This window comes from Mycteria americana, chromosome 6 (genome assembly GCF_035582795.1).
Source record: "Mycteria americana isolate JAX WOST 10 ecotype Jacksonville Zoo and Gardens chromosome 6, USCA_MyAme_1.0, whole genome shotgun sequence".
Lineage (NCBI taxonomy): Eukaryota > Metazoa > Chordata > Aves > Ciconiiformes > Ciconiidae > Mycteria > Mycteria americana.
Window position 1 is genome coordinate 6,049,148 of NC_134370.1, and position 22,336 is coordinate 6,071,483.

General features: G+C 36.7%; 1 protein-coding gene across 6 annotated transcripts in view; it reads left to right on the top strand.

Moving 5' to 3' along the window:
• Nucleotides 1-22,336, top strand: part of ATE1 (arginyltransferase 1) — an 87,382-nt gene that overhangs the window by 6,407 nt on the left and 58,639 nt on the right. For 2 of the 6 annotated variants that reach the window (XM_075504414.1, XM_075504418.1), the window contains exons 6-9: nt 3,511-3,743; nt 5,472-5,600; nt 6,652-6,780; nt 18,483-18,515. In XM_075504414.1, coding sequence (XP_075360529.1) covers nt 3,511-3,743; nt 5,472-5,600; nt 6,652-6,780; nt 18,483-18,515 — 524 coding nt within the window. The remainder of the gene's footprint in view (nt 1-3,510; nt 3,744-5,471; nt 5,601-6,651; nt 6,781-18,482; nt 18,516-22,336) is intronic. The other 4 variants (XM_075504417.1, XM_075504420.1, XM_075504415.1 and 1 more) reach the window with 2 other exon arrangements.

A 22,336-nucleotide genomic window follows, 5' to 3' on the forward strand; every position in this document is an offset into this window, starting at 1 on the left:
TTCTAGGGTGGCTAATTTCAAGTAAAATAATATTGTTTTTTCCTTAATGAACACTCATTCCAATTGGATCAAGTTTTCACCAGTTTAACAAGCAATTTGGCATCTAAACAGAAAGGAAAGTTTTCAGAAATGCTTGATCAGAAAACCAGTAGTGCTGCATAGAAGCACTACTTCCTGGAAAAGCATTCCAGGATTTTTAAGATTGTATTTTATATTTTGATTTTATAAAATGCAGTCAAAACTGGTATAGCCCTTATATAGTTTATAGTTTATATAAATTTTAGTTGTTGTGCAAATTTTCAAAACCCTCTTGTTTTTATAATATTTGATGACAAACTTTGGGTTATGTAAACTTCACTTTGGAAGCAAACTAAGTGGATATTGACAGCAGATGGCAGTCTTGGATAAATTATTAGTGTAAACCTGCCATTTTTGGAAAAAGGTGAGGTATGATCTTCAGTGATGTTAAGAATAACATTGGGTAAAACTTGAAACACTGGAAATGCACATAAAGAAAGCCTGAAACATTGTTTGTACTCTGTTTTGGAAAATGGGGATTTACTTTTATAGAGGAGAAATATGCATTAGTGTGCTTCTTTTTGGAGGTTTTAAATTAAATATGAAGGTGAATAATAAATGCATCAGAAAGCTTATTTAATTTGTCCTTAATTTTTTTTAAGGGTAGGTGGTGTCACAGGTCGAATTCAGTTTAAAATTTTCCAGATAGAAAGATGTTTAGTTTTCGTCTTGGAAAATGTAGACTTTATTCCGTAATAAGATTGTTTAATTGCATTTTTATTCCTTTATAAACAAAACAGGTCATTGTCCTGTAGGAATAATGGGCTGTTTCTGCACAGTTTCAGATAGAAAAGAAGGTTTGCTTATGTCTATATGCACATTCATTGTTTTAAGAAGTTTTTCTTGCTAACTTACAGCTTATAGAAGATCATATTTAATATTAATACACACTCAGAGACATGAAACAGATCCCGATACAGATGAAGTACTCAAACATTCTTCAAATGTATCATGAGTATTTTAAATAAACTCTTCCTCTGACTTGTTTGCCCATGGACAAGTCACACAATGTCTGTAATTTCCTCATAATATTTGTCCTTTTCTGGTGAATAGTTTTAGCTGTATGGATGAAACATACTCAAAAACCTTAGCTGAGAGGTGAGAACACTTCATCATAAAATCTGCTAGTGCAATTGTAGGATGTCTGAAGAGTGCCAAAGTGGTATTAGCTCCTTTTCCAAGTCCCTGAGATGCTCTCAACATTTCAGTTGTCATGGAGTCTGCATGGCAGAACCAGGCTGGGACTTTTCTGGGTGAGCCATGAAGAGCTTGCTGCTAACTTGCCCCAGGAGTGCACTTATAAACTCTGTAAATTCAGTATGGCACGCACATTAAAAAGAATAGTTTACAGCCTTACTGATAAAATATTTTGCCAATTTCTATGGTGTATCTATTGGTAAAGAAAGATGCAGGCAGCAGCTCTGAGGGCTGCAGTTCTTTGCAGGTGAAATGACTCTTAAACACATCAATGAGCTTTTAAAATATCAGTGCTCTCCCCATTTCCAGTCTGAAGAAGGATATCGCTGTTCCCATTGTCCATGGGAAGGATTGAAGCCGGTAGAGGACAATAAAGATGTCACTTTTGACTGATAAGTTACTAGTAAGAAGAAAGAGGAGAGAAAGCTCTAGCTACGTTTTCATAGGAGTTCTGGAAAAAACAATTTCCATGTAATTTCCAGGCCTCTAAGAGAGTAAAGTGGGCTAAGCTGTAGTTAAGTCTGGGTTTGGATTCTTCTTTATTTCTTATAAATATTAACAGAGTTGGAAATGTGTCTTCTTCCTAATGCTTCAAATGAAAGCACCTCACCGTTCAGGGTGCTTTCCCATTTGAAAAGGTAAGCCTTTCAAAAGTTGCCAGTGTGTCTTTTGCAAATACATGGATTTCAGGAGAAAGCTAATGGCATAAAAGACTTCTTCAGCAGTTTGTCATAATATTTGTTACAGTTTTTGTTCTGTGCAAGATATATGACTGTATTTCCCTATAGGTGAGTAGTTTTTTCCACTCTTCCTCTCCTTCTCAATTTTTTAATATTACGGCTCTTTTTTTGGCCTCCAACTCATTTACCACTGCCTTTAAAAAAAAAAAAAAAAGTAATAAAAAATGGAGAATTCGAGTTATTTTGTATTACATTAGCTGGCTGCTGATGAAATTTTGAGTGCAACTTTCCCTTTCTATGGAACTTGCAGCAGCACCTGCCAGGCTGAGACAGGTATTCCTTGAAAATTGATTATTTCTCCCACCATTGTTTCCAGCATACAGCTCGTACACAGCTTTTAGGGTGAGGTATGCTGCTCAGTTACTTGTGTGCTACATGGAATAGCCAGCAATGATGTACAAAACTTAAGGAAAGATGACAGGCAGCACTGAGAGGCAGCACCATCTTATCCCCCCCCACCCCCCCCCCCGCTTTTAGTTGAAGAAAATTCTGTATTAATTTTTCTAGTACTGGCATTCTTATATCCTGACTTCTATCTTACATTACTGTTCTAACTTTAAAATTAATCTGGTCCCTTTGTTGAGGAATTTGGACCACTCTACATCTTTATTTGTGCACGTCTTTGGATTTATATTCCTTTAAAACTAAGTTCTTGTAGTACTAATTACGATTTTCCATGATGATCCGTTTGTTTTCTAGATTTGACTTCTCTTTTAAGTAAATAGCATTTCACAAATAGAACATTATAAACAGTTGATCTGTTAAAGATGGAGGTAAATTGATAAAAGTGAATCGATTAGTAAAACCAGGCAATCTGAATATAATTTTAAGCAAAGAGGTAAGCTTATGTGGCCTTTTACTCTTCTTTTATGTGATGTTAGTAGCATTGGCACTAATGGCGCTGGCATTGGCAGCATTTCTCTGTACTGCATAAGGACTCCAGGTGACAAAAAATAAATGCTTTTTGTGTGTGTGTGCGCCTTCTACAGGAGGCTGTTGTGTAGCCACCTGGGTTTTCAATGCAGTAGAACAATTCTCTGTGAATTTGGCTGCGAGGTTTTGTGGTTGTGTTTTTTTCTCTTTCAGTATTTCAAGCTGATCCTGTAGCTGTTTGGATGTAGTACACCATCATACCATACATTAAACAGGAGCTTTTCTTTGTTTCTGAGGGGGGGATGTGGCAAAATGATTTAAGGACAGACTTAGCAGGAAGTCTTTTCGTTTTAGTTTTTAAATATATCCTTGGCTCTGGAGTACAATCATGGTCAAGGTGTTTCTATATTAAAGTGCTGCATTAAACAGCTGTAGAGGAAAAATTGCTGCAACTTAGTTTGACATCAGGCGTTGTCGGTAGTTGTAAATGGGAAAGACGTATTATGTTCAGACTACGGTCTGCAATTAATGGTGATTTTAACCATTTCTTTTCAGTGATTATGTAAGAACTACTTGTTTATTGCAAAATGTGGTGTTTAATTCTTTGCTTGTGCCCTTGCAGGCAAAGGGGCTGACCTGAGCAAGCCACCGTGTCGAAAAGCAAAGGACATACGGAAAGAAAGAAAACTGCAGAAACTCCTTCAGAACCAGATGTGCACGTTTGAAGGCTCTCCCCTTCAAGCAGGAGATCAAGTTTTCCTCTTGCAAAACTCTAAATCTAAAACAAACCAACCTAAAACCATTGAAGACTTCGTTTTTGTCTCTTTACCTGACGATGCACCACACAAATTAGAGGTAATGTCTCATTCACTGTTGTTGGAAGCAAATTAAGAAAAGGTCTAGTTAAGGAGGTTTTGAAATGCTTAGGTGTTTAGTATCTGTGACTTTATGGAATGGTTATAGTTTAAATCTTGGAATATATGTGGTACTGCATGATGTATATGTGGTGCAGCTGAGCTCTGTGTAACCACAAGAGGGTATTCTTGCACTTGCAGTCAGTTGTAGCAGAGACCAGTACAGTTACCAAAATAACTTGTAAATTGATTTCATGCAGTGTGACTTGAAAATGAAAGACTTTGAATTAACTGAGTGTCGAATGACGAAAGAGATTCAATGTTTAGTTCTGCAGTATATAAATACTTAAACTATCTATGCTAATGAATCTTGACAAGAAGGCAGTAACTGTTCATAAAACTAAACAGATAAGAAGATAGCTGCTTTTTATAAACGTCATTGATATGTGTTGATGTCTTTGGAAGCCATAAAAGTCATGGTAGAAAATTTTGCTCAATATACTGGTTGCCATTAAATCTATTAGTAATACGAAGACACTCATCTGAAAGACTTTTGGAGTTTCTAACCCATAAAACCAATTTTTTTTCTTAACACGCCCCCCCCCCCCCCCCCCGGAAGCTGGAAAACTATCTGAATATAATTATTTTCCTGGAATTAGTATTATCAATTATGGTATTGGAAGTTAACTTTTTAATATTCTTTTGGTAATTATTCAAAGAGGTAGTGATGATGACTTAAAAGATTCACCCTGAATAACTGACAAGAAGCCGTGAAATTGATCCATCTCACTAACTCCTCCAGATTTTCTGATGAGTTGTGTAACAGAACTATGATGGATTTGTCTGAACATCTTCGTTTAGAAGATGCAGGGAGAATTAGAAGGAGGATCGTTCCAGTGGTTTCCCATATTGTCTTTGCTCCTTACTATGGCTGTCACGTGTGGTGTTTTGTTTTGGGTTTTTTTGTAGATCAGAACCAATGCTATTTGTGAAAATAGAACCATACTGAAAATTAAGTGTTTTTTGAAATGAACATGTCCTTAAATAGGCTTGAAAAGAAGTGCACTGTTGCTCTTGTGATAGCATTCTTTTGGTTAGGGAGCAATCATTTTTACTAAGAGCAATTTTTAATTTGCAGATTCTTTTAAAAATAATTATTTTAGTTTTGTCTGTGTAAGGCTGATGGTGGGGAAGATGGTAACTTTCTATTACAAGTAACTCATAATTGAATATGGAAACATTGTTTCGTCTTCCTCTTTGAATTTGAAAAATATCAAGAAATCCCCTTGGGATTATTGCAAAAAACCATAGTCTTTATCTAAAGAGCACAGATATGAGTCTTCCAAATGCATGGGTCCTTCAAGTATTTTTTGGTATAGTGTGAAACTACAAGAGAAGATTTTAAAAAGTACAGAATATCTCTTTAAAATGTCAATCTGCATACCATTTGTTACTATTATTGCCTGAGAACTGTGTAGTTCTTCTATAGGCATTTTAGTCACCTTAATTTGCAGTTTGAAAACCTTGTATGTTATTCAGTATAAATGTAAAAGCCTTCAATAGCCTTAATTGAGCTGAAGAATGGAAGGTAATTGGTTGATATTAGTTAAATTGTTAGGGCCCTTGTGCAGGAATTCAGTGTTTCTCTCTGTTGTGATGTTTGTATATGTATAAATATATACTTATTGTATGATATTGTAATAATAAATGTGTTTAACTTCTTCTGAAGGTGAGGGTGGTGAGATCATCTCCACCAAGTTCACAGTTCAAAGCCACATTTCAGGAGTCTTACCAGGTCTATAAACGTTACCAGATGGTTATTCACAAGGACCCACCTGATAAACCAACTATAAATCAGGTCAGAAGGCCAAATGAATTTTATGCAAAGCTCAGCTTCCCCTCCATTTCATGTGTCTTGTTTCTAGGAGAAACAAATGTGGATTTTATATCCATTGTATACTCAGGAGCATGTAAAATACTGTATCAAATAAAATCAACATCCTGAAAGTGCAAATTCTTTTGATATCTCTTTGTGAGTGCCACAAATATTTGGTCTTAATTGCAGACAGAAAAGTTAAGGAAGTTCTGTGGGGATGCTATTGGGTAAGAGATGGAGAGGATAAGGCTTTTGGCAATAGATATTGTGGGCCTTATAAATACAAATCTCATTAAAAACTACAACGAGCTGGACACTTACCCTGATAACTAGTCTCATTGGCTTTGGTTTGAATGCTTCCATAAGGAGGAACAAGCATGATTGGGGCCAACATGTGAGTGAAGACTTTATCGCACATACAAATTGTTGGTTTAAGGTTCACAGAAGTTTTATGAACCTCTTCATTTTCGATTTAAGCCCTTCAAGAAGTAATCAGTGCGCTCCATCTAAATTACACATCGTTACTGCTTCTTGTAAAGACCAGGTGGTGTGTAATAGTTAACTGTCAGACATTACCTCTCTAATACTATAAAGAAAAAAATTCAGGAGTTTGGAGAAAAAGTATATGTAGCAAGAACATATAATTGCTAAACTGGGGCAATGAGCGATGTGCCATTAAAAATAATACATTTTAAAAGTCCTTGAAGACTGTACAATGAAAATAAAATTTGTGGTTGATTTGTTAGATAACTTGGTCAAAAAACAGGTTGAATAAACTGATGCTTTGAAGTGTTCTAGTGTTACACAATTTTTATTCTTTAATGAAAGTATCAACAGTTAGTTTAAGCTTAGTGGTAGTTATCAGACTTTCCCCTGTAGGAGGATTTTCTCGTTACTATGTTTAAAGTAGAAAACTGACTTCAGAGGCTTTGAAGTGGATAGGAGGAGATCTTTCACTAGCCTTACCTTCAGAAGCATATTATCTGATTATATGTACTCAAAATAGTATGCTTGTATTTTCCTTGCTCTGAAGGTGAGGTTAGTACCTGTCTCCTTTGAGGACCCCCAGTTCAAATCATCCTTCAACCAATCAGCCACTTTATTTGCCAAGTATCAGATGGCTATACACAAGGATACACCTTCTGAGTGTGGCGAAAATGAGGTACAGTTCACTGCATGCACCTTTATGAAAACATTTTTTTTTAATACACAGTTAAATGATGGGAAATGGTGTCTCTTAGAGTGATTCTAAACATTAAAATATTGGAGTTTCCGTTTGGGAGGGAAAGCATTGTGGTTTTTAGCAAGCTTCTGTTGCAGTCGTCAGCCCAGGGGAAACTGATCTGAAGAGATAGGGATTATGCACCATCATAACTAAAAAAATGTTAGTAATGAGTTAAGTAGAGCTGCTGTTTGTACGTGATTTGTAAAGAGGTCTGGGACTGAGATTTCCACTGGAAATGGGGTAATGGTATGGAAGTGCTTTTTTGATGGCAAAAGCATCTTCCGCTTTAAAGCTGTTTGGTACCTTTTCCACATTTCTCCTTAATTTTTTGTTGTCTTGCTTAATTTAACAGGTGAAGGTTTTAAAAAGCTCAGTTTTATTCACATTTCATTGCTAAGCATACCTCTCAACTAGAACTCACCTTTGCAGCAGAAATAGTGCAAAAGTATTCCCGACAGCTGATTGTCTGGGATTCAGTGGGAGTATGTTGCATATGAATAAAGCCTGCTTTTAAAATGGTGTTTACAGGATGCTAATCCTAATCTAATAAGTGGGGAAAAAAACCCCAAAAAGTACTCATAGGGTTCTAAACAAGCAGCAATTCTCCATTTCTCTGGCAGGTGGCACAACATTTTCATTATCAGAATTATTAAAACTGCTACCTCGGATCTGTCATTTCTATCTACTGCAAATGTCAGACTTCAATATTGATCAACCGTGTAGTCAGACTTTTCTGTTCTTGAGAGCAATACTGGCAGAAGTGATACCTAGCAAGCTGCGGCTGCTTTCCAGGTAGAATAATAAAACCACATAATCATTTTTGGCTTTAGTTCAAAAGAGTGTAAGGAGAGCTTTTTTGTGAGATCTCTGTAATGCTACTGTGGAAAGCCATAAAATTTATTCCACTTTGTTTTGTAAAATAATAGGACTCATAACAATAAGTAGTAGTCTCTGCCCTTTTTATAATTACTGACATAAATTGGGTTAATTATAATAAGGTAAAAATTGAAAACGTGCCAGGAAAGGTTGAGCTATTTACTAGATTTGTACCAGCCATTACCTGGCCTGATTAGGGACTTGATTTGTCTGCTACAATTAATGTATTTCAGCCCTAATGCTTAGATACAGCGTATATTCCACCATGCTTTTACTCTGAAAATCTTGTTGCTGCAGACAGGGTGGTAAGACCTTCATATACTTTCTTATTCTTTGTTTAAAATTATGGACTTTTTAAATACAATCATGACGTCATGAAGAATCAAGAGCAAAATCACGACGGCTGCTTGCAGTTCAGTTCTGAATAGCAGTTAGCTCTCAGTTCATCTAATCTCTGTTTGGGTCAGAGTGGGTGGTTTAGTGTAGACTTGGGTTTGGTGGCCTTGATCACCCATGGAACTTTGTTTTTTAGCTGAGGGAGTCTAGGGAGGAAAGCTTATGAAGCTGCATTAAGGACAGTTCCAGTTTCCCCCACCTTAAGGTGTAAAGTCTATCGTAGGAATTGCTGTGGAATAGGAAGGAGATGGATTTCTGTCATATTGCTAATAGTTTAATGGATTTTTATCCTCGTCTTTTTCCTTGTTACTTGCCATAGGTGTTTCCCTACTCTGCCTTTATCTCTCTTTCTTGCATCATGTTTGTTCAGGCTTAGTGTAATGTTCCAGAGGAGACTTAGGACCTTCTCTGAAGCTTCTAGTAAATGCAAAAACTCAGTCGGATGCTGATGGCTTTTAATTTAGGTCCTTCTTTAGCACTAGTAAGTCATCTTGTCTGTTCATGTGACTATCTGGCTAAGAAGGTCTTTCTATTCACAGTTATTAGGCACTAAAGCTCTGTCACTTCAATCAAAAGCAATTTGTATTTGATCCCTGCAGGAAGTAAACTGAAGAATACTTTACACAAAATGTATTTTGATGTAGGTTAGAAGCCCCCCCCCCCCCTTTTTTTTAAATACTGAATTTATGTGGGAGGACAATTATCTGAGTCACTTTTAAGAACAGAAGATACCAAGTAGGGTAAAACTGATCCAAGTTACTGAGAGGAAGGGTGGAAAATGCTATTTGAAAGACCTCAAACTTTTTCTTCTTCCTGTTTTTCAGACTTTTTAATATATCATACAGACATTATGGAGCCAAGCAGTTCTTCAAATAAAGGTAGAATGAAATTCTGTCCTATACACAGGGCTTTTTATCAGGGTAGTAACAAGTCTGCTTTGGGCTTTAAACTGGCAAACAGCCAGGAATTTTTTTGCTCTAAAAATTAAATTTAGCTTTTAATCTGTGCAAGCTAATATATCTGTGTATGGTAGGTGAACCTCCTTTTCAGGGAGAGTCCTGCACGCTTTTGTGTTTGGAAAGTTTCTAGTTTAGGAAAAGTCTTTAATTTTATATTTGGCTGAACACTTAATATTCAGAAACCTGTCTATATTTAAATTCAGAATCCAACAAAAATTTTCATGGGACATATTAACAACTTCTTTTTGGAATATATTCTTAGATTGTTGGCATTACAATATACTGTCTGCCGATATTAGCTGCTAGACTAGTTTAATATTAACCTTATTACATTAAAAGGCAATTTTAGGAATAGGTTTAGAATTTTGGTGATTATTTGAAAATAACACTAAAGTGGAAAGTTGTAAAACGGTTCACAATATTAACAAAAGGTATGTGAACCATGAAGCCGATTATTGCTCAATGAGTGTGAAAGAAGGCCCTCTTTTTGCACCTATGCAATGTCTATACATCTGTTCATCAAGATTTTATGTGAGAAAGGGGAATAGATAATTTCCAGGGCAGAGAATCCATTGAATACTTGACACCAAAGATTTCTTTGAACTTCTAGGCACTCTCTGGTTAGTGCCACTCTGAGACCAGTGATAACTGGTGTTTCAGTGCCCTTCCAGATGGTGGGTCTTTTTGAATTTTGCCTTTTTGTCCTTACTTTCACGTCTCCTCCTTCTGCATCTCTGATGGAGAGTGCAGTAGCACTAGTAATAGCGTATGTTCATTGAAAAGAATTTCATTTTAGATGTTGCTGGGGAGAGTCCTGCGATACATTTTGGTGATGCAGTACTGATTCCTGATTGAGGCAGTGACTTCTGTTTGTTCTAATAAAAAACAAGGTAGAAATTTCATAGTGGAATAAACTTTTTCCAAGTCCCAGAGTTGGTGTTCCCCCTGCGATGAGGAAACTTGCCTCTTCTATGGAAGCATCATCACAATCTTCAGTGCCGCTCTAATTGGCGAGTAGAAGATTTGGTAAGGTAGAAGTATTTATGTTATCTGCCAAATAAGTTAATATTCTAGGAATGGTTTTGAGTATCTTCTTGCTCCTGGAATTAAAACCAGTTTAGCTTGCAAGTGAAACTTTTTCAAATCTGTTTTTGTCTTGACATAAAAGCTACAACTATTTTCTGCATAGGCTTTTAAACTCTTGATTATCCCCTTTTCTCTTAGTTTGTCTGGTATAAATTGAACTTCCCTTGGAAATCTTCTCAACCTCATCAAAAACCTTTGGTCAGTTGCTACAGGATTTCAGCTTCAAAATTGACCTGGTTGTCTCTGTGCTTCGGAGTGCAGTCAAGTACTGATGTTGCGCAAAGTTGTTGGCAGCTAAGAATATTTATGTCAGCATGTTTTTATTGAATTGAATTGGTGTCCTGAGGAAAAACATAGCAAATGATTTTCTAATTAAAGGTTGCTTCATAATACTAGCTCTTAAATAGTGCTGTGGAAGAACTGATTTTTCAGTTTTTTCTCTGTGGGAACACAAAACTTTATTAAGCTGCTATGTAAATGCATCGTCATCCACTGTTTTAGTAATATACGTACTCTTATCTTAAAAAGAGTTGTTGGAAAAAATCAGAAGACTTAGGGAGAACCTCAACAGATTATAAATAGCTTCCAAATGAGGTAAGATACAGTCATGGAAAATAGGTGTATCACTGCCTATGGGAGGAGTTTATCCAAGGCTACTCTTGAATTAGCCAAGTCCCTGAACTGCTCATTTTTGGAAGCTGTGAAAATGTGCAAGGGAAGAATGTGTTTTAGTGTTTGTCGCATTCTATGCATTCCTTCTGGCCCTTTACAGAAGTACTGTATATGGACCTTTATCTTGGGTCCAAGACGGTAGTTGTCATGTACTGTTCCCATATAATACAGCTATTATTCACTAGCATTTCTTAGATTTTTTTTTTTTTTTTTTTGCTAAAGTAGTGGAAGACTATAATCATGTTTAGTATGAGGATCTGTGTCTATAACATACAAAAAACCACTAATGTAATCAATTGCAAGGATTTATTTACATGTCTACAAGTATCTTGTTTGGGGTTTTTTCTGCTTAGGCGGTGATTATATTTATATTTATTTTGTGAAATGAGTCAAGCTATAATGAAAAAAACTGAAATCATGAAAGCCTGGAAAAACTGAAAAAGGGAGACTTCTGTAATGAACAGAGAGGAGAGAGTAGGCTGAGCATCCTTTCATTGAACAGGTGGTGTTTCCCCATATTATCAGTGAAAGATCAGTTGAAGCACAAAATTATAGAGCTGATCAGCAGATCAAGAGTACCATAATATGCAAACAAATTGAATGAATGGCGGTTTGTCCATCTTTTTTTCTTCATTTGTCATAATGAAGAAAAAAAGGTGGACAAAATATAACAAATCATAACATAACTCTGTCACAATAATTCATGCACAGGGAAATGGACAAGTATGGTTTTGGAGCCTGTATTTTTTTTGAAACTGAGTAACTTCTAATAGCATTTGGTTATATTTCTGGGAGAAAATGTGTAGGTTAATGTATAGAATAACGGTCAGAGAATAAGACAGACGGGTGAACTTTTTATGTGTTTTGTATAATCCCAAGAGGCAGAAGTACTTTGATAAATCGTTGAATCCAGTGCTGGTGCTAGACAGTGCTAGTAGAGGTGGCTTTCTCTACAGACATACCACAGTCTGTCATTCTGGTTTTACTTCAAGAAACAGAGAAGAATATGAGGGTGACCAGGTAGTACTTTATGCTTTAGCTTTGTAGAGTTACAGTACAAAAATCTGAAAACAAGGTAGAAACACGATAGATACAAACAGTAACTAGGTCTGGGGGCATAGGCTGGCTCTTCAGATGAGAACATTGGGTTTCAGGAAGCTTAGTAAGAGATCTGACTTGTCTTCTGCTTGGCTAATTTGCAAATGTTTTAACTCTTGTTCGACAGCAAAAATACCTGTGTTTCTATGTAAGAAATGCAGGGAGGGCTTTGCAGAATACAAATCACCTGGAAGATGCTATGATCCGACTCTACCCCAATTCAGGGCATTGACAAAGTATGTGGAAATATATATGTAAATGTTCCAGAACTTTTTGCCACCCACATGTCTTTTGTGTTTTATGTGAAGTGTCAGAATGTATTTCTTGGTATTTAAATGATAGATACAGATGTAGAACTGTGTAGTTCTGGAGGCAAAGATTGTAAATTAAATGAATACAGTGAAAACATTTCTTCTTGGCCCTTTCATGCCAAGAAGGAATTTTTTTGATCCCAGTGATGTAATCAATGGCTAATTTGGACAGAATAGTGGATATCTCTAGCAGTTCTTAATGAAGTATCATCTCACCAGCCTTTCTGCTGACCTGTTGTTGTCCTTTTTCAAATGCTTGTTGAAGTCCAGTATAGAAGCTGTCAGCATAGTTTTTTATATATATATATATATACACACACACACACACGTATTTATATGAAAGCTGTCAGCTGGTTTAGTTCTTTAGCTGTATTCAGTTCTTGTGCTAAAAAAAACTAGTGCCTATAATTCCAAACTGAGTTTTACATGTAACATATTGTCAAGTAAAAATTTGAAATGAAACATTTTTTCTTCCTGCCTCTTCTCTAGTGTACTTAATGATTGATTTGGGTGGTTTAAAACATTGAAGTGATTTTTAGGCTTTAAATCTTTTTACAGTAGTCTTTGTCTTTAAGAAATAGAGCTGAAGTGTAACCGAAACAAGCTATGTGGCAGCTACACAAGTTAGAAAACATTTCCATAAAAGATCATAAAAATTCTACAGTAGTTTCCAGAAAGAGTCAGAGTAAACAGTTTATTGCTGTTTAGACCTTCTGAAGCAAACGTTTTATTTAACTTTTCATGACTTTTTTATAATGACAAACTTGTAGAAAAATAGTATGTGTCTCTGTTCCCTCTGCAAAGCTAGCTGGACATTCTCTTTGCTTTGTGCTTAACTAAATATTTGTCTTGGAAGAAAAGAATTTCACAACACACAAAAGATACACTGTTTGAAAAGGTGCAAAAAATTACTGAAATAGGTATAGTGGGGTTTTTTTTCTTTCCCAGTTTTTTTTTAACTGCCTCCCAGAAATCCACTTGAACTAATATAGAAAACTGAGTAAGTAGCCTGGGAAATGCCAAGGAGCACGTTCTGATCAGTTTGAAAGCTGCTATCAGCAGCCAGTTGCAAAGTTTTAGGTCTCTCTAACCTAGTTTCCCCTTTTTTCAATATTCTAGTGAGAGAATACTTTAAAAAAAATTCAATAGCCTTTGTGGTTATTTTTAACCTTCTCTGGCTTGCCTTGGCAGCCACACATTTCTACAATGCTCTTGAATTAGTTCTTTTATCATTTCGGTTGATGGCAGCGCTAATCTGATGGTTGGCTCTCCGTGGTCGGCTGCTGTGGCAGAACGTCTCACTGCAATGAGCTTGTGTTTCAGATCTCTGATAATGCTGACTGAAAGACTTACAACTAGTACTTCTATATCAGCCTGATTCCTTCTGTTTACCTGTGTGGCCCTCGTGACTGTAGTGCCGTGGATTCATGGATTTTATTCTTGAAATGCCTATAAGAGCCTAAGAATTTAGGCGTCCAGATGATTGACCAACTTGTCCATAGTCCTATCATTTCAGTTCAGATTCTTTTTCCATAACAGTGTACATTGTTTTTCCTGATTTTGACACTGTTTTCTATATAAATCCATATGAAATTAAAAAAAAAAAAACCTTTACTGTAAGACTGACAGATCTCCATTATTTTGAGAGTAAGTTTCTTCTGAGCAAAGCCACAGTGACTTTTGTCACTCCATAAGGGAATTGAAACTGTGATTCTGAAATGCATGTTCTGTCCCGTCGGCAATTATTTCTGTTTCATTAGTCCAATTCTTGTACTGACAACTACATTTGAGACATGCATTTAAACTTTAAATCATCTCTTTCCTTATGTATTACATTTTGAAGGCTCCTTCTTCACCTTTGGGTCTGTGGATATCTCTGAAACTGTATTTTGTTAGCATTCCTATGTTTTTGTAAGTCACTGTTGAAAATGCTAATAGAGCCAGCCCCAGAATAGGTCTTTTATTCCTCTGCTAACTTAGCTCTAGTATATTGCCCGCTTCAAGGATAGCAGGATAGCTTGGCACCATCTTTCCTTGTAAACATGCTACATTTTGTCCCATTTTCCTGATTTTTATGGAAAGTTACAGAATTTTATTCATTTTCCAGCTTAATTTCAATCTGTTTTCCTAGATAGTTTCTTCTTACTGGGTTTTTTTTTGGGCGAGGTGTCATTTAATAGCTTCTTCTAGCCTTACTGAAAGTTTGACTTTTTTGTTGTTGTTTATTTTTTTTTTTTTTCACTCCACAACTTTATGGTTAATACTGATTCTAGTCTGTTTTGGCTAGAGAAGATTATTTCAATTAAAATGTGGCAGCCCACTGCACAAAATAAATCCTAACACATTTCCTAGGACAATGTGTGCTTATGACTACAGACCAAGTTCTTTAAAAAGTGAACCGCCTTAGGAACAGTTCTTGTTGATGAACAAGGAAGAGTTAATGTTTGAGAGCAAAAACCTATTTATTCTGAACCTGTAAGAAGTGCCAATGTCTTGAAAGTAAGAGCTCAAAAGGGGGACATCGTTCCTTCCTTTGGTGGTGGCAGGGTGTCCTGCATGCCCATGCAGGGTTTGCATGAAGCCAAGAGGAGCTGGATGAAACAGGAAAAGAGTTTGACCTGGAAAGGAGCTTCTAGAGAAGTAAAACCCAAGAAACCCCTCTCCTCTCTACAACATCCTAGCTCGTCGTTTCCCTGCATATGTAAGATACCTAACGATTGCCCTACTTGAGGAGGAAAACTCTTTATAAAACGAATATATAGGGAAGATGCCAGGAGCCCTCTAGAAAGAATGCCATCTTTTTGTGGCTCGTTTCTGTTAGTGGGTACACTAAGATTCATGGGGCCACTTTTAGTTCCAAAGATGGGGAAGCCTCCATTATGTTGGTCTTGGAAACAGGGGAGGGAAGAGAGAATAAGCTTGGTTGGTACACATGAAGGTGATACACTGGGACTGTAGGCTGTATGACTTGTCTTCTGTATGGAAAGTCATAACATTATTTTTTTATTTTATTATGAGCCTGGCACCTTTATGAATAACAAAACCAAAAAGCAACCAATGCTTTGGTTTATTTTAATCCCATTCAGAGATTAGATTTAAAAAAAAAAAAAAAAAAGGCCCAAATCCCATATCCATTCCTCACCCCTCCTTTACTCAAAGGAAAAGGGCAAATATTCAGTTTTCCTTGACAGTGAATTGCAAATACGAGCAAACTCTGATACTGTCAAAGGGAAAATTGTAAACGAACACCTTTCTGTGATATCTTCGCACTAAAGATCTCGGATAATTTTACGGTTGCCGGTGATGACAGTTCAAAGCTGTTTTGTTCCGAGACGGCTATGACATCGTTGTGTGACATCAGTAACCCTCGCTTTCAGAAAGTTCCTGAGCCACTGGAATGGGTGAAACCCATTCCCAAAGCATCTGAATATCTTCCCCTACTTGTAAAAGGAGGCAGGTGTTAACACTCTAGTTTTATTACAGGTTTTTAAAGCTGTGCATGTGCTTTTACTTGAGCAAGTAGCTTTGGGTTGAATCAAACTTTCCTTTTATTTTTCTGCCTTCCCCCTGCCCCCCTTTGATTTAATTCTCAGTGATGTGTTCTTCTCTTAGTCTTATTAATTATGTTTGAACATATTTCCTGTTGTTCTGTTGATTCTTTCTGGCAATTGTAATTAGTTTGCACCGAAGTAAGAATGTTGTGGATTTCATACATATATAATATTAGTTTTTAAAAGACTAAAGTTTATGTAATTCAGTTTGAAATTAAAATTAGAAAAGCATGACTTTGTGAAAGGAATTTTAATTGTGGTTGTGTGGCAGATAGGGTTATTTTACATGCAGCACCGGCTTTTGACTGTATTTCTTTTATGGTTTGTTGAAGCATTTTTGAATCGCGGTCATAATAATCTTGCAGTATTAAATGAGTTTGTTAATTTAGAAACCGAATCTTACTTTTACTTCAGTTTAAATAAATGTATAGACTAGGTATATTCCTGGGTTGTGATGAAAGTGCTGTGGATTTGGGGGTGGGAGGGAAGGGTAAGGGTTGAGAAGATAATAGACTAGGTCAGTGGATCTAAAATATTTATTAAATTCCCCAGCTCTATGTGTCAATTAAAAATTCTTCCTTAAAAAAACCCAACTCAAAAAGCCACAACAAACCCACATCAAAAAATTGTTGGGTTTTGGGGTAATTGTTTCTTAATTGACTTCTAGAGAAGATCCACAGTCTTCTGAAGTTTTCTAGGACTTGATTAAGAAAATTATCTAACTTGAGAACCTTAGCAAGCATCAACAGGTGAAATAATATGTAACAAGACTTGCAATGGTTTTTTTTCCCAATAAGATTGTGATACAAATTCAAGTGCAGTTAAGAATTTTTTTCTAGCCAACAGTATATAGATAGTTGTAAGAGTATAGACTCCCTAGCAAGCAGCAGTTATGCTCAGGTACACTTAAAAAGTCCCCCCCCACCCCCAAAGCCGAGGGATTGTACAGCAGAGCCTGGAGAATGGATAAAACTATTTGAAAAGTGTCGTTGGCTCAGTTTTCCCACCCATAGGGTTTAACTTGCACTATAAAGCTAAAGTTACAGATTAAGAACTATTGGGGGTCTTCTGACATGAAAATTAATAACACATGGTTTATTTTTTCTGAAGTCTGCATGTTCTAAAATCACTGGCTGTAAGGCCTGATGCACTCGCAGTGTAGGAATTTGTAACTCTCTTCTTTTTTTTATGGGAACATAACTCAATAATTCAAATTTTGAATTACTTCTTTTTTTCTCTTTAAGTATTTTTGTTTCCTTATTCTCTCTCCCTATCCACCAAATCAATAAAAAAATCTAGAATTTAATTAAGATATCACAGTCATTTGTTTTTCCAAACTCCGAGTAATTTAGCGTGGTGGTGACTAGATCTGAAATGGTCAATTACAGGAAATGCACAATCCCCTGTCTTCACCAGCACCTTATAGAAATTAAGTGTTCTTCCGTAAAGTCTGTGTCCAAAGGTTTACCATTCATCCATAGATCACCTACTGCTATGTCTTTGAGGGGGAAAAGTCTGAAATAGGACTTTTGCAAAGTCTTGATTCTTTTAGAATCAACAGATGCACTTTCTTAGAGACATAGTCTTAGAGAAGGTTACGGTTGTGCTCACTTTGAGCTACAGCGAGAATGGTCCAGTTAATGTTTGCAGATTGATATATGTATCTACCAGAGGCTGTGTTTTTATTTCTAAAATCGGCTTTATAGCACCTTCTAAAGAAAAGAGAAAGTTGTAATTACTTAGGCTGTACATGGAACTCTGTCCTAAGTCAACAATTTACAATATTGGCACGTTTTATTGTTGCCTTCCTTCCTCTCCTCCCCTTCCCTGGGAAAAATGGGATTACTGACGAGTAATCACCCCATTTTTTGTATTCCCCTTTACATAGAATAATCTTCTTTAATTAATCTCAGAAATTCATAGAATTACAAGATGGGGAATTAAACTGTGTAACACATACTAGCTTTTTAACAAAGGAGTGTTTCGGGGTTAAATACATACCAGAAGTTTGTAACATGTTTAACGTGGAATCCACCGATAAGGAAGTATTTATATCAAATAAGTAAATGATGGCAAATAAATAACTATTATATTTTATTACTTTTAGAATCTTGAACAAGCTCCAGATCATTAAAACCTTGCCTTTTTGATTGATTATCTGCAGCACATAATTTTGTATTGAGTAAAGAACTGAGTTTTGAAAATGCTTGCACTTTCAGGAAGTTGATTTTTTTTTTTTCTTCCTCTTCTTTAGACTTAAAACAGGCTAGCTTATGATTCTGAATGTAAATAGACTTAATCAATTTATATTGAGAGATATGAGGGCCCTAACGCCCTTGCTTTAGTGATGGGGCAGGTACCAATGGAACGGTGGGAAAAGACTTCATTACAAGATGATAATTCTCTTGCATTGCATTTTTTGAAAATCTTCTATTGTGTAGAAGGGAAGTAGTTTGGGTGGTTAATTATGATATTTGTACTTCTAAACGAAAGTGGGAGACGGTTTATGGAAATTTGGTTTTAACTCTTAAAATCTGATGGTGTTTTTCAAATATATGGTTCTGAAAGAGTGTATTTGTCTGACTGTTAATGTATCCTGAAGTATTGCTAATATTGTTCTTGTTTTTCTGCTTTGCATATTTGGACTGTCTTCTTGGGCACATATTTCTGATGAATCTACCTCGATGCAGTTCACGCGATTCCTCTGTGATTCTCCTCTGGAGGTATGTATTCATTCTAGATGCAAGTTTTGAAATGAACGTTTTCTTTCCTTTTCACTCTGTAGACAACAAACCGTTATGGTATAGGTGGTATAGATGGGTGCCACAATATTTGATTCATCACCGACTGGTAAGGAAGATAGCACTGTGCTTTCAAAGGAGTCTGAGGACTCCTTTGCTGGATAATAAGCTACCACTGAGTTTCATATCACTGCATTAAGAAACAGTAGCAGAAAGTGCTGTGTCTTTTCTGTCCTTGATTTATTTCTATAAAAGAAAAAAATGTATTGCTAAATAACTTACTGAACTGGTATTTGACTACAACCTGAGTTAAAAGTTTAGGAGAGATGCTCTTGCTTCATTTCAAGTAAGCAAACTGCTGTGGATTTCTTGCACTGTCTTTCTTGTTAGTCTTAAAGAGTTAAGTACCGCGTGACTGTAATGAAATTGTCAGGTTATAGTAATTACGCTAGTAATTTGATATGTCGCAGTTTGAATGAATCCATGTGTGGAGAGTTTGTTGCTTTTCTTTGCTGAGTCCACTGGCCTTTGCATTCCTGAAAGCTGAAGAGTAATAGAGCTCATTAGACTTTATAGGAAAAGGGCTTTTATCACCTCGTCAACTCAGGCAGCAGACTGCCATTATATTCTTAATTTTGTATGGCTACGTAGATGTTGATGCACACTTCCCTGCCAGGTTTATACCAGTATTGTTTCTTACAGACACTTTTTATTGACATTTCGAAGCTTGAATTAAATTTTGTGTGGCACCACTACAGATGTCTTCAATTAGATGAAGTTAAATAAAAGGGGTTGTATATCAGAGGCCAAGGGATTCTTGAAATTCTTTATTCTGAAACAGTTGCCACAAGCAAATCTAGGAGTATGTAGTCTGTTTACTCTTTTGAACAAAAATAATTTAAAATCAAATTTAAACCTTACATGATTTCAATTTGTAATTTTTTTGAATTTTTAATATTGTTATTAGCTGCAAATAGTATGAACACCCAAACTCTTCCTGTCTTTTTTATTTCCTCATTTTATTATTCTGTTTAGTTTCAGTTTTGGCTATGGTCTCTGGCACAAAAAATGAATAGTTTAAAAAAATGATACACTCTGTAGTAGCAGAAAACTAGGCAATCTTCTAGCAGTAAACAGGATAATGTAGAGAGAACTGTTCGGGGTTTTTTTTATTCATCCTTTTGTCTTAGAAGCTACATTTAAACATTGCTATTTTACCACTTTGCGTGTGCAAATACTGCCTTGTTTGGAGAGGTGTGGTTATCATGGTTCAGTATAGGAGAACTGCATGGAGGAGTCTTAACCAAAAACCAGTGTGGCCTGTACCATGTTGCTGCCAAAGTGAGAGGGTTTAGGGAAGAAGGGCACAGGGAACATCTGAACTGCTCAGGGTGGATTCCTAGGTTTAGGTGCTCAGTGAGTTGGGGGGTGTTGTGGGCCAGTGGTGATACCGGCATCATTAATAGTCATCTCTGCGTTCGTCCTTCCCGACTCGTTCCATGTTGTCTTGATAGAACGGTTGGAACGAGCCTCAGTACTCAGATGCGCATTACCCAGTCGAATGATGATTTTTTTGTTTGTTTTTTTTTGTTTTGTTTTCAAATCCTCCTCTAATTACTCTTTAGTCTTTTTCCATTTTGACTGATGCTAAGCATTAAATTGATGATCTCATAAGACTGCTCTCAAAAGCACCTTTTTGAGTGCATTGCTAATTTATACACATCTAAAACAATGGGTATATAGCAGTATTTTTTCCCCATGCATTTATGTTCCATGCATTTATGAACATTTGATATTTCCTCTGCCTTTTTAGTCACTCGGTATTATGGGATCTTTCTGTAGTCGTTTACACTCAGCTCTTGTTTAACCATCCTGAATACTTTTAAATTATCAGCTCAGCTTGCTGCAACATTGTTCAGTCTTCAGTGATTCACACACCAGTATGGAGAACAGAACAGACCTAGCACAATGGAAAGTGAGCTGCTTGCCATTATGGAAATGATCATTTGTTCTCAATTTGTTTGCTTTTATCCATACTGAGATGCTTTTGAATCCTAAAGAACTGAAAGGCATTTGTGAATCTAGATCTTTTCTCTTTGAAAAGCACATCAGCTTCGGCTCCACTTTATTTTGTTTATTGATATGTGTTAATTTTTAGGAGATGTAATAACAAATGATACTGTTACAGGTCTGTAATTCCCAGGATCACCTTCTGTAGTATGTCATATTTTAGTCACATTCGATGCACTGCTCAGGACTAAATCAAAACTAATTTCATTTAGAGATCTTGGCAAATTGCCTTTTTTTTTTTTTTTTTTTATTCTTACAGTGGTGTAGACATCACCATGATGTCTGCATGGTGATACTCAAAGTCTCTTGCTATTGAAGTCCTTTGTACCTTCACAGTTTCACTCATCTTTTTAGCATTTTAAGCTTACTACCACTGTCGTGATTAAATAGTTGACAGTATTGCTCAAATAGTATACTTTTCCAACAAGGTACAGAAGTTGGCTCTGTAGACAGTGTCTTACATTTTGATGCAGTGAGCTGGTTTACTTTGTTTTGATACGGAATCACAGAATCATTTAGGCTGGAAGGGACCTCTTGAGATCACCTAGTCCAACCGCCCTGCTTGAGCAGGGTTGGCTAGAGCAGGTTGTCCAGGACTGTGGGTTTTGAATATCTCCAAGGATGGAGACTGTAGGCTCTCTGGCCAGCCTGTGCCATTGTTTGACCACATTCTCAATTAAAACCTGTTTCCTTCTGTTCAGATTGAATTTCACGTGTTTTAATTTGCATGCATTGCGTCTTGTCTTATCAGTGGTAACTACTGAGAAGAATCTGGCTCCCTTATCTTCATTCCCTCCCATCAAGTATTTCTACATACTTATAAAACCTCCCCCCGTGTCGTCTGCTCTTGAGGCTGAAGAGTCCCAGCTTTCTCAAGCTCTCCTTATACCTCAGATGCTCGAGCCCCTTAATCACCTTTATGGCCCTTATGGACTCGCCCCAGTAAGTCCTTATTTTTCTTGCCTGGGGGAGCCCAGCACTGGACCCAGCACCAGCGCTGCGGCTGCAGCCTCACCAGTGCTGAGCAGAGAGGAAAGCTCACCTCCCTCGACCTGCTGCAGCCCAGGATGCTGTTGGCCTTTTTTGCTGCCAGGGTGCATTGCTGGCTTTTTTTAATGAAAATATGCAGTGCTACCTCTCTGCTGACACAGCCTCTATTTGTAGGCTGCTTTCACAGCATCTCCACTGATCCCTAATGAAAGGAGGATGTAGTAGTGAAAAGGAAGTATGTTGCTAACCAAGAGATAGAAATCTACCACATGGTAGGTTGTGTGTGCGTGTGCGCCTTTGGGAAAGCAACTGCTGGAATTAATCACTTCACTTCTTTGGCAAATAATTTCCACTGGAGTGTAGAAGTCAAGGGTTTCCTGGCTTTCTTTTTTTCTTTGTGTAAGGGATAGCATGGATTTCATATCTTCCTCCTCCCTCCATCCACAGCAGAGGGTAAAATGGAAAAGTTCAAAATAGGAAATTTCATGAAACCTTCCAGAGAAAAAATAATCATGCAGTTAGTATGGTCGGGACCCATTTTTGGTAGGTGAGTATGCAGTACCTCCTGCAGTTGCACACTGGTCTGGCATGTGGGTTAACAAGTGCAATTTCCATAATAATATTAATAAAGTAGTAAAACATCTTTTAAAAGTAAAGAGAAAGACCAACGTGCTTTGAAGAAAATTGAGTGATCTCACCATCATTGAAGTTCAATTATAAGCAGTTATTACATTGAGGTGTAC